The sequence below is a fragment of the Leptopilina boulardi genome, unplaced genomic scaffold (assembly GCF_019393585.1).
Source record: "Leptopilina boulardi isolate dan_hultmark-lab unplaced genomic scaffold, ZJU_Lbou_2.1 LbouV2_399, whole genome shotgun sequence".
NCBI classification, from domain to species: domain Eukaryota; kingdom Metazoa; phylum Arthropoda; class Insecta; order Hymenoptera; family Figitidae; genus Leptopilina; species Leptopilina boulardi.
The window spans coordinates 1,336,177-1,348,494 of NW_026137972.1; the positions used below are offsets into that span (position 1 = coordinate 1,336,177).

Genomic DNA, 12,318 nt, shown 5'->3' on the forward strand with positions numbered 1-12,318 from the left:
TTACGAAATTAAATAAATTAATTCAATGAATTTAATTAATTTAATTAATTTAATTAAGTAATTTAATGATTTTAATGAATTTATTTCCGTCATTTAATTAAGTAATTTAATTAATTTAATTAAATAATTTAATGATTTTAATGAATTTAATTACGCCATTTAATTAAGTAATTTAATTAATTTCATTAATCTTTATACCGACAATGCTATTAATAATTCGATATTCGTTAAATTGCTATAATAATTTTTAGATGCTTTATTTGGCTAATGAATTTTACCCATTTTACAACCTAATACAAATTGAATACAACACACTTACAAAGTCTGTTACAAGTGGTATTAATTAATTAATCATTATCAAGAATGAATTTTTATTAACATTTTGTTGATTTACAATAAAAAAAACTTTTTGCATGTATACTTATTTACTCATAGATAATAGAACCGTAAAATAAGACACTGATGTTTTCATGACCTGAAAAATTTAATTAACTTTAATTTTCATTATTAAATATAAAATCAACAATAAAAATAATTTACCGTACTAAATGATTCCATGGACAGTGTAAAAATACCACAAATTGCTTGAATTGTACAAGGACGACGAAAACTTCGAATCATTAATAAAATTAGGAGCTTTTGTGCTTTTATAGGCATTCTGTACCATTGTGCACTGCTTCTGTAATTAATTTAAGATATTATTTAATATTCACTGTGTTTTCAATTATAATAATTATTAATTTTTTAGTTCAAAATTACAATTTGTTACTAACACTGAATCTCCAATTGCTTCACTGGAATTAATTAATTGTTGTCCTGGAAGGGAATTGTAAAACAAATGTACCACCTGTGCTGAAGCAAAGGGAATTTGATAATTTTAATTAATAAACAATAAAAATTAAACTTAATTGAATTTGAAGTTTAATTTTGTACATTTAATTATAATTAAATTTAATTTTTAAAAAATTAAATATAAATCTAAAGTCATTTTTATCGATTATAATAAAACATAGAATGAAATCATATATCGTATCATTTTGCGATGTTTCGCTGATAGAGGTACAGTTTGAAATGACTTGAAATCAATAAAACTAAGAAGGGTATATCCCATCTATATTTCTTTGAATATTTTTCTCCAGGAAAACCCGATATAAATGACAATTTCTTCTATGAATTTAAAGTTATAATGTACTTTAATCGTTTAGTATTTATTTAATACTTTTGAACTACAATCAAAGAATATTTAATTTTCCCGATAACACCATATGAATAATTGAATCATACAGTCGGTCACATCACGATTTCTATGTCTTTACAATAAAATTTCATAGCAAAACACAATTCCGTGTTAATGTTGAACTATCACGAGATATGGACTTCTTCGATAATCGTTGCTTTAGATTAAATAAAATTTTAACATGTATCATTGGACAATGGCCATATCAATCGAAAAAGCAAGCAATTATTATTTCATCTTTTTATTTCTTTATGAATTCATCTCTCGTTATTGTTACGGTAGTAAAATCAAGTAAAAATTTTTTTACATTATATTCAAAAGATATATTTTGCAATTTAAATAAAGAACAGATTCCTCTTTTTTAATTATATATATAAAAAGAATTTTGAATTGCTGTCATTTTATAATAATTATGATAGAAATTATTTTTAAAAATATTTTGTTAATTATTGAACGTCATTAAAACTATTAAATTAAATTTTAAAAATTAAATTAATTACAATAAATTTCAAAATCAAAATAGGTATTTAAGGAAATTAAAATTTGAGCTAAAAAATAATGAATTCATTAATGACAATAAATTCATTTAACAGATAAATGGTCTTATAACGTTAGAGCTTAATTTTGATGAAATTCTCAACAACGTAACTAATATAATGATGGGAATTACAATATGTATTAAATTATTAAATTGCATTTTTAACAAAAAGAAGGTTTGTATCATCAATAAAAACGATTAAATTTCAAATAATACAATAAAATTTTTTCTTTCTTCGTCGGTCAATAAAAATAGATGAAATATCTTCTTAATTGTTTTAAATTAAATTGGATGACAATGTCAGCGACAGAAATTGATATACTTCAACAATGTTCGGATGCTGGAAAAATTACAATTATTGCATACGCAGGTAATATTTATCGAAAATTCCGATGATTACTTATCCTAAAATATAGATTTCATTAATTTATTAATTAATTGATGATTAATTAAATACCTTGAATTTATAATGATAAAATTAATATTGAATTTATTTTATTAAAAATAAATGTATACCCTAAATGAAAATATAATTGAATAAATTATTTACAGTTCTCGTGTATTCATCAATGTCTGTTTTTTTAATGACATCATACACGCCACAAGTTCTTGATATTATTAAACCATTAAATGAATCTCGTCCAAGAAAAAGGGTTTTTAGTTCAAATTATTTAGTCGATGATGATGAATATTTTTATACTCTTTTAATGCATGAGCAATTGTGCGGTTTTTTAAATATGACAACGTTAATTTGTGTTGATACAATGTACGTGAAATATGTTGAACACATTTGTGGAATGTTCTCCATTTTACGGTACAAATTTTATTTCATATTCTCTCTTAATTTATATAATTTTAATTGTAAAATAATTTGTAATTTTTATAATTTAATTAATAATATATAAAATTTATATATAAATGAAAAATTCATTTATTGTGTAAATTATATTTAGAATATACAATATAATATAAATTATATTTACGTCTAGATATCGATTAGAAAATATTATGAATATTTTTGATTTGGAATTTTCTAAAAGTTGTACTTCCAAAGAAGAGGATGAAATAATAAAAGAAGTTTCTTTTTGCATTGCTTATCATGGAAAAGCAATTAAGTAATTTAATTATGATAATTAAATTAATTTGCAAATATGAAAAATGCATTTGAATTACTTTCTTTCCAGATGTGCTGAATGTGTTGAATCTATATATGGGTTTGCATTATTTATTGAATTAACAATAAGTATGATATTGTTAAGTGCAACCGGATATGTGGTAATTGAATTTTTTTATTCAATGAATTATTTTTTTTTGTATTAATATTTAAACACCATTAGCAGTGATATAAACAAAATTTGTTTGAATAAAAATTGGTTTTTGATGTGTCTTTTTTAAAACGCCAATCTACTTTTTGCTTTAGTATTAGATTCAGAGACTTAGAATTAAATTTTGTTGTTGAATCAAATAATAATAGAATAATTTTAATTGAATATTAAATAATTCAAAGTTTGCATTTAATTAATACAATTTGTTTTCTACAGGCTGCAGTGAAAATGGGAACATTAAATGAATTTTTTCAAATGATTCCCTTTGCTGTAGGACAGGTGATACATTTGTTTTATAATTCCCTTCCAGGACAACAATTAATTAATTTCAGTGAAGCAATTGGAGATTCAGTGTTCGTAACAAATTTTATAAATCTAAACTAAAAAATTAATAATTAAATTAATTGAAGACACAGTGAATATCAAATATAATATCTGAAAATTAATTACAGAAGCAGTGCACAATGGTACAGAATGCCTATAAAAGCACAAAAGCTCCTAATTTTATTAATGATTCGAAGTTTTCGTCGTCCTTGTACAATTCAAGCAATTGGTGGTATTTTTACACTGTCCATGGAATCATTTAGTACGGTAAATTATTTTTATTCTTGATTTTATATTTAATAATGAAAATTAAAGTTAATTAAATTTTTCAGGTCATGAAAACATCAGTGTCTTATTTTACGGTTCTATTATCCATGAGTAAATAAGTATATACATTAATTGCAAAAAGTTTTTTTTTATTGTAAATCAACAAAATGTTAATAAAAATTCATTCTTAATAATGATTAATTAATTAATACCACTTGTAACAGACTTTGTAAGTGTGTTGTATTCAATTTGTATTAGGTTGTAAAATGGGTAAAATTCATTAGCCAAATAAAGCATCTATCATTATTCTCGATTTTTACACACAAAAACCATCGAACGACGCTGAAATCTGATATGCTGAATGTTCTTGTGCAATTTAACGAATATCGAATTATTAATAGCATTGTCGGTATAAATGATTAATGAAATTAATTAAATTACTTAATTAAATGGCGTAATTAAATTCATTAAAATCTTAGATTACTTAATTAAATTAATTAAATTCATTGAATTACTTAATTAAATTTCGTAATTAAATTAATTAAATTAATTAAATTCATTGAATTACTTAATTAAATTTCGTAATTAAATTAATTAAATTAATTAAATTCATTGAATTACTTAATTAAATTTCGTAATTAAATTAATTAAATTCATTGAATTACTTAATTAAATTTCGTAATTTAATTAATTAAAATAATTAATTTAATTTAATCTTAATTATAATACATTTAGAATTTAAAGGAAGTTTCTGGTTGTACATTATTATTTCTGAATATTAGATAAAGCATCTATTATTCTCGATTTTTACACAAAAACCATCGAACGACGCTGAAATCTGATGCTGAATGTTCTTGTGCAATTTAACGAATATCGAATTATTAATAGCATTGTCGGTATAAAGATTAATGAAATTAATTAAATTACTTAATTAAATGATGTAATTAAATTCATTAAAATCATTAAATTACTTAATTAAATTAATTAAATTAATTAAATTCATTGAATTACTTAATTAAATTTCGTAATTAAATTAATTAAATTCATTGAATTACTTAATTAAATTTCGTAATTTAATTAATTAAAATAATTAATTTAATTTAATCTTAATTATAATAAATTTAGAATTTAAAGGAAATTTCTGGCTGTACATTATTATTTCCTAAAGTCGAAAAGATTTCCAGAAAAGAGTGTGCAGAGCATATCAGGATTGCAGTTGTCGTTCAATTAGATTGGATGAGTTTTAGTATGTAGGTGCGGAAAATTTTAATATTAATTTAAAAACCGCGTTACATTATTCACTGATTATACAATCCTGATTAATAATGTGGAAATTTTTTTGTTTATTTATACAAACGACCTTACATAAGGAAGAATTTCTTTAACAAAAACATTGAAATTGATTTTTACTTACCAAATCTTAGGAAAGATTGAAAGAAGAAAGGAAAATAAATTCCTGTAATCACATTGTTGTAGCTTATGAAATTAACATTTACTATGGCTTTATTACTGAGCAAAATGACGATACAACTTTGTTTAACCGGACAAAGTGGAATAAAATGAATGATCAATTTAATGGTGCAGGTCTTCAGTTCAAAATAAATGCGATCAGCTTTGTAGAAGTTGCATCCTGATCTAATGGTAAAATAAAAATTCTCTTTTAAATACATATTGTACAAAGTAATTAAAAATTATAAGCTCGATTATAAGATTTTTTTAACTGTTAAAATTAATAATAAATTTTAATTACCTTTCCAGAATAACTATATTGATTCATTTTTTTTAAATATAAATTAATCCTACTTTCATCACGAATAAAGAGATTTATGAAGTTTGATAAATATTTTAATGTCCCTGATGTCTAAAATATAGAAATATTAATTTGCGGTAATTAAAATTAACGTATATAAAAAATTTAGTATAAGTAGGAATTTGGTGTTTTCGCCAGTCTGGGCCAGGCAGCGTGGAACGCCAATTGGAACACCCCGCCAGTGAAATGGTTAATTATTTTTTTTCTTCTGTTAAATACTTTAATTTTGATTTTCATTAAAAAATAAATGGATCTCAAATTTATTTATTCACAAAAATTATTGTACATTAAAGACATAAATCGCGTAAATAATTATATTATTATTATTTATACATTCAATAAATTAATCATATTCAATAAACACATTTCCATTAATATTTTGTACATTTACAAAAAAGAAAAAAAAAACTTTTTATCATTCACGTTTATTCATTCGGTCATTGATAATAAAACCGTAAAATATGACACCGACGTTTTCATACCCTAAAAAGATAATTGAATTTTTAATATACAATTTCTATTGTGATATCAGTATTATAATAATTTACCGAACTAAATGATTCCATGGATAGCGTGAAAATTCCACCAAATGCTTGAATTGTGCAAGGACGATGAAAACTTCGTATCATTAATAAAATTAGAAGCTTTTGTGCTTTTATAGGCATTCTGTACCATTGTGCACTGCTTCTGTAATTAATTTTCAGATATTATTTAATATTCACTGTGTTTTTAATTATAATAATTATTAATTTTTTAGTTCAGAATTACAATTTGTTACTAACACTGAATCTCCAATTGCTTCACTGGAATTAATTAATTGTTGTCCTGGAAGGGAATTGTAAAATAAATGTACCACCTGTGCTGAAGCAAAGGGAATCATTTGAAAAAATTCATCAAATGTTCCTAATTTAACAGCAGCCTATATATAAAAAAGAATATTTAGTTTCAGATTTTTTAATTTTATTGAATCTAGATTATAATTTCATTGAAATAAATTTTTAATTTGTCCCTGACTTCTTATGGATATATCTAATTACCACATATCCAGTTGCGCTCAACAATATCATACTTATTGTTAATTCAATAAATAATGCAAGCCCATAAATAGATTCGACACATTCAGCACATCTAAAAATAGAAAAAAATTCCAATTTTTATTTTCATTTAATTATCGTACAATAATTACCTGATTGCTTTTCGATGATAAGCAATGCAATGAGAAACTTCTCTTGTAATTTGTTCATTTTGCTTGGAAGTACAACATTTGGAAAAATCCATATCAAAAATTTTCATAACATTTTCTATTCGATATCTAGATATATCAGTTTGTTGTATAATTAATATATAAATTGTAATTTATGAAATAAACATATATTTTTAGGAAAATCAATTTTACCGTAAAATAGAGAACATTCCACAAATGTGTTCAACATACTTCACATACATTGTATCCACACAAATTAGCGTTGTCATATTTAAAATATAACCCAATTGTTCATGCATTAAAAGTGTATAAAAATATTTATCGCCATCTATTAAATAATAATTTGTTCTATAAACTTTTTTTCTTGGACGACTTTCGTTTAATGGTTTAATAATGTCGAGAACTTGTGGCGTGTATGTTGTAATAAAAAATAAAGACATTGACGAATATACGAGAACTGGAAATAATTAATTTACATTCTATATTTATTAAGAATTTTACTTTTAGAAAATTAACTGATCGCAATTTTTTTTTCTTTTTGAAAAATTACCTGCATATAAAACAATAATAATTTTTCCTGAATCCGAACATTCTTGCATTATCTCAATTTCTGTCTCTGACATCATCATCCAATTGGTTTCAAAACTATTAAGAAGGTACTTCATCTAATTTTAAGAACAACAAAAATAGTTTTTATTATTTTAAAGTAGATTTATGTTTTTTGTAATAATCTAATGTTGCTGATACATACCTTTTTTTTGTTTAAGATACAATTTATTAATTTAACACCTATTGTTATGCAAGTCATAATATTAGTTACACTGTTGAGAATATCATCAAAATTTAAGTCCAACGTTACAAGACCAGTTATCTATTAAATCAACATGTTAACAAATAATTTTTTCCAATTTTTTGAAAATAGTTATATTAAAAAAAATTTAATTCAAATTATGTTACATTTTCCAAAAGAAACTATCCCCTCATAACAAAAGGATATCCTTAGGATATCCATAGGATATCCATATCAATGGTCCCCTCACAGCACCAGATATCCTAAGATATTCCAAAAACATCCCTTGGATATCCTAGGGATACCCCAGGGATATCCTAAGGATACTTTAAGGATATCCAAAGTAGCGGCGGTTAGGATATCCTATGGATATCCCAGGGATATCTAAGGATGTCCCTAGGACGTCCCAGAGATTATCCTAATCCTAATCATATCCCTGGAATAATTAAGGATGTCCTAAGGATATCCACAGTATGTCTATATTATCTTAAGGGTTAGAATATCCTTGAGTCGTTCTAAAAATGTCCCTAAGGTATTCATAAAACGACCCTAACATACAAATTAATTAAATAAAAATGGAAAACATATTTTTTGGATGTATTTATAATGTATTTCCAAGATATCTAAAATGATTTACCTTGTCTACAAGAATTCTTTTTTCTACTTTTTCTTTAAAAAATCTCTTGAAACCAACTCAAGCGCTAACTATTTGTATCAAAAAATCGCTATCTCAAATAGTCAAAATTTGAATCATAATGATATCCTAGGGAGATCTTAGCGATATTTCTAAAATATTTTAACGATATACCAAGTTTATCCCAAGAATATCACCACGATATCACTAGGATGTCCCTGGAATATCCCAGGGATATCCATAGAATATCCTCAGTATATCTCCAGGATATCCCAAAAATATCCTACGTAACGGCGGTTTGGATGTTCTGAGGATATCCTCAGGATATCCTTTTGTTGTGAGGGTCGATATCCTAGAATGCTCCCCAGGATATCTTGGGATATCCAAACCGCCGGTCTGTGGGACATCAACAGGACATCCATAGGATATCCACAGGATATCCCTAAGACATCCACAAAATATCTATTGGATATTATATCGCAGGATATCCATGGGATATCCTCAGGATGTCCGTGGGATATTCTTAGGATATTCACGGGATATTTAATATCTCAACATATATTTTTAAAGGTTAAAATTGTTAAGCTAATATAATGAATAATAATATAATAAAAAGAAAAATCTTATGAGCTTCTAATTTATTTTAAATGAAGATTTAAAACGCATTTTTCAAAGTTTTTAAATAAACTCATGCACTTAATGTATAATTAATATGAATAAAGGAATGAATCACGAATGAGAAAAAAATTAGTTAATAATTTTTCAAATTAAACAACTTTCTCGAAAAACAAGTTGCATTTTATTTTATTTATATAAAATTTAATTCACAGAATATTCTCACTCGTAGTCTCATAATGACTTTAAAAACAGTATCCTGAGAATATCTTCTTTACATCCAGAAGATATACTGAGAATATCCTGAAAATATCTGTGGGATATCCTTACGATATCTATGGGATATCCTGATGATATCTGTGGGATATCCTGACGATATCTATGGGATATCTTGAGGACATTTATGAAAGTCTATAAAGATATCCAGAAGATATCCTGTGGATATCCAAAGGATATCCAAACCGCCGATTTTTTGGATATCCTTAAGAGATCCTTTTGATATCCATAGGACATCCCTAGGATATCTGCGAGATATTATCAATATATCCCAAGATATCTTGTGTTATTAGGGTCGTGTATTTAAATTGCAAAAAATACGATATATAGTGTGAAAACATTTTTACTTAATTTTACTACCATGACAATAACGAGAGATAAATTCATGATTAAGTAGATAGATGAAATAATAATTGTTTCTTTTTTCGATTGATATGGCCATTGTCCAATAATGCATGTTAAAATTTTATTTAATCTAAAGCAACGATTGTCAAAGAAATCCATAACTTGTGTTAGATGAGCGTCTGAAGTGTCTCTCCTTCAGAATGAACTACAGACATATATAGGAATAATGTTATAGTAAGTGAAAAATTTATTATTCAGAAAGGAAGTTATGGTATTATCAAGAAATCTGAATATACTTGGACTAAAGATTAAATAAACAAACAATTACAGTTAATTCAGATTTCTTGGAACAATAATATTCAAAGAATTGAATTAAATATTAAATCAAAGATATACCTTTCTCAATTTTATTGATTTAGAGTCATTATAAACATTACCACCGTCAAAGAAACATCGAATGGATATTTTATATGTATACTCAGTTTTACTATTAGAGAAATTAATTTTAGAATCAATTTAATTAATATTAAAGTAATTTAAAATTGTATTAAATTGTTACCACAAATATCAAATTGATATAAAAATTTGAATCAATTTAATATTTTTAGTATCAATTTGATGCTTTTAAATAAGTGCACGGAGAAAAATAATTTAGCTGTAGTAGCACAATATATATACATTAGCTGAAATCAATTAGCTGGTTGTGTTAAGGATTTAGCTGATACTGCAAGTTATTTCCTATTGCAGCTAATAGATATTTGCTGCATTTGATGAAAAGTTGATTTAATCCTTAGCTGCTACAAGTCCGTGCATGTAAACCCCGTAGAGCCGGTCAGAAATGCGGCGTTGTCCATTAGCTTTCTTATCTTAAAAGGAAACCCCAATTGATATCTCTTCAAAATTAACTCACACATTATTTTGCTCAGTATACAATTTTTTATGACATTTAGTCCTATCAATCCTGAATCCAGTAGTTATAAAATATTTTCATAGAACGCAATAACACAAAATTTTAATTCAGAAATTAATCTAATAACAAAATGAATTATTCTGAGCTTTTGGGAATTAAAAATAATACATTTGAAGACGTGATAAAAATTCTTCCTGCATCTAATTTTGGATTTGTGTTAGAGTTTGAAAATGTTACTGATAAATATTTGTACTTGATGAATTTAAAAAAAGAAATAATGAATGCTTTTGATAATTATTCAAATAACATTGAATTTGCAGCTCCTTTGACATTTATTTATTCATTGATCCTGATCTTAGGTGTCATTGGAAATATTATGACATGCATTGTTATAATTAAAAGTCCATCATTACGAAATGTCACGAATTATTATCTTTTTAATCTTGCTATTTCGGATTTGTTACTATTGATCAGTGGTAAATCTCTTTATTTATTAATAGAATTTTTATAATTAACAAATTATTTTCTTTTTCATAATTATTAAATTGTGATAGAAATTTGCCTTTATTGCGAATTACTGCGATTCTAAAACAGATTTTTTAAAATCGTCGATTGCATTTTTTCTGCTTTCTATTCGTTTTTGAAAGTTCTGAATGGACCTTTTTTGTAACCTTATACTATGTTAAATAAAAAAATTTTATTTTATTATATTTATACTATTGCGTATTTCATTATTATTTTCTAGGTATAATTCTTCATTTACAACTTTTATGGATGAAGTACTTCTTGATAGGAGGTATTGTTCTTTGTAAAGTTCTTCCTTATTTATACGATGTGTAAGGATTAATTTATTGATTTAATTAACTTTGCAAATTATTTAAAAAATAGTACTATATGAATTGTAAATTATTTTCTTATTTCAGAGCTTACAAAGTATCAGTATTGACAGTGTTTGCATTTTCATTCGAACGTTACCTTGCAATTTGTCATCCTCTAAGTTTTAGAAACGTGAAAACTTTAAAAAGGACTATTACATCAATAATCGTTTTATGGATAGTCGGATTAATATTTTCATTAAATCAGTTGTTTCAACATTTAATAAAATATGTCTTTCAATTTTCTTCTGGTAAGTATATATTACATATTTTAGATTAGTGTATAAAAATAAGTGCCAAAAAAATAAGTTCCAATCCTTTTGGATAACTAATTAGAAACTAATAAAGTTTAAGTAATTAAATATTGGAAAGTTTTTAAACACTTTTACGAACATCTTTTTTGCTTAATTTCTACCTCCCTGGCGGAATCATAAAATCGGATTTAAATCAAATTTGATTGAGTTTGATTAGACGCAGAATTTTGCTGCTAATTGATGAAATTTGATCAAATAAACCATTGCTAATGAAAATGTATCATTATTTTAGTTGATTTATGCAAGAATTGATTTCAATTATGTGTTAATTTAATAGTAATAAGTGCATTAATTACTATTTAATTAATGCATAATTGAACTCAATTCTTTCACAAATCAATTAAAATAATAATAAATTTTCATTAGCAATGGTTTATTTGATCTAATTTCATCAATTAGCAGCAAAATTCTGCTCCTAATCAAACTCAATCAAAATTAAATCAAATTCGATTTAAATCCGATTTTATGATTCCGCCAGGGGAACATCTTTTTTGCTTAATTTCTACCTTTTGCTCTTATGTTGTCACATATCTATGTTTTGATTATAGATTTAATTATTGATCCAGAAAATCTATTGGCATGTGATTATATAGACAAATTGAATCGTTACATAAATGATTATTTGAATTTTTTTATTTTCTTTATTTTGCCAATGATCGTAATAACTATTTTATACATAAAAATGGGACAAAAATTGCGAGATAGTTGTCAAAAGAACACATTAAATTATGGAAAGAGTTGTCGTCAATTTCAGTCCAGACAATCTTCAATTAAAATGTTGAGTATGTAAACAAATTGTTTTAATTTGATGAATTACTAATAAAAAATTTATCCTATTTATTTTAATCCAGTAG

The 12,318-nt window shown here is 24.8% G+C and overlaps 2 protein-coding genes across 3 annotated transcripts; one reads left to right on the forward strand and one right to left on the reverse strand.

Moving 5' to 3' along the window:
* Window positions 1–254: 254 nt before the first annotated feature.
* Window positions 255–9,563, reverse strand: LOC127289025 (odorant receptor 13a-like). Of its 2 annotated transcripts, none has more exons than XM_051316775.1 (9): window positions 9,381–9,563; window positions 7,457–7,576; window positions 7,256–7,370; window positions 6,898–7,162; window positions 6,688–6,813; window positions 6,539–6,629; window positions 6,284–6,420; window positions 6,050–6,188; window positions 255–475 (listed from the first exon to the last, which is right to left on the reverse strand). In XM_051316775.1, the coding sequence occupies exons 1-9, from the start codon at window positions 9,522–9,524 to the stop codon at window positions 422–424; spliced, it is 1,191 nt and encodes a 396-aa protein (XP_051172732.1). In that variant the 5' UTR covers window positions 9,525–9,563; the 3' UTR covers window positions 255–421. The 2 variants fall into 2 exon arrangements, with proteins under 2 accessions (XP_051172732.1, XP_051172731.1); XM_051316774.1 differs by lacking the exon at window positions 255–475 and adding an exon at window positions 5,583–5,984.
* A 245-nt stretch (window positions 9,564–9,808) lies between these two features.
* Window positions 9,809–12,310, forward strand: LOC127289026 (neuropeptides capa receptor-like). Its single transcript, XM_051316776.1, has 5 exons — window positions 9,809–9,837; window positions 10,635–10,751; window positions 11,021–11,111; window positions 11,199–11,401; window positions 12,013–12,310. Exons 2-5 carry the CDS (start codon window positions 10,652–10,654, stop codon window positions 12,252–12,254), a joined length of 636 nt encoding a protein of 211 aa, XP_051172733.1. The 5' UTR covers window positions 9,809–9,837; window positions 10,635–10,651; the 3' UTR covers window positions 12,255–12,310.
* The last annotated feature ends 8 nt before the right edge of the window (window positions 12,311–12,318 follow it).

Excerpts from the sequence above, each read along its gene's own strand:
- LOC127289026 (XM_051316776.1), top strand. The coding sequence starts at position 10,652 with ATGACATGCATTGTTATAATTAAAAGTCCATCATTACGAAATGTCACG. Across the intron at positions 10,752-11,020 it reads TTTGTTACTATTGATCAGTG|GTATAATTCTTCATTTACAA; the intron begins GTAAATCTCTTT and ends ATTATTTTCTAG. Across the intron at positions 11,112-11,198 it reads CTTCCTTATTTATACGATGT|AGCTTACAAAGTATCAGTAT; the intron begins GTAAGGATTAAT and ends TTCTTATTTCAG.
- LOC127289025 (XM_051316775.1), bottom strand. The coding sequence starts at position 9,524 with ATGGATTTCTTTGACAATCGTTGCTTTAGATTAAATAAAATTTTAACA. Across the intron at positions 6,814-6,897 it reads GGAATGTTCTCTATTTTACG|ATATCGAATAGAAAATGTTA; the intron begins GTAAAATTGATT and ends TGATATATCTAG. Across the intron at positions 6,421-6,538 it reads TGAGCGCAACTGGATATGTG|GCTGCTGTTAAATTAGGAAC; the intron begins GTAATTAGATAT and ends TTTTATATATAG.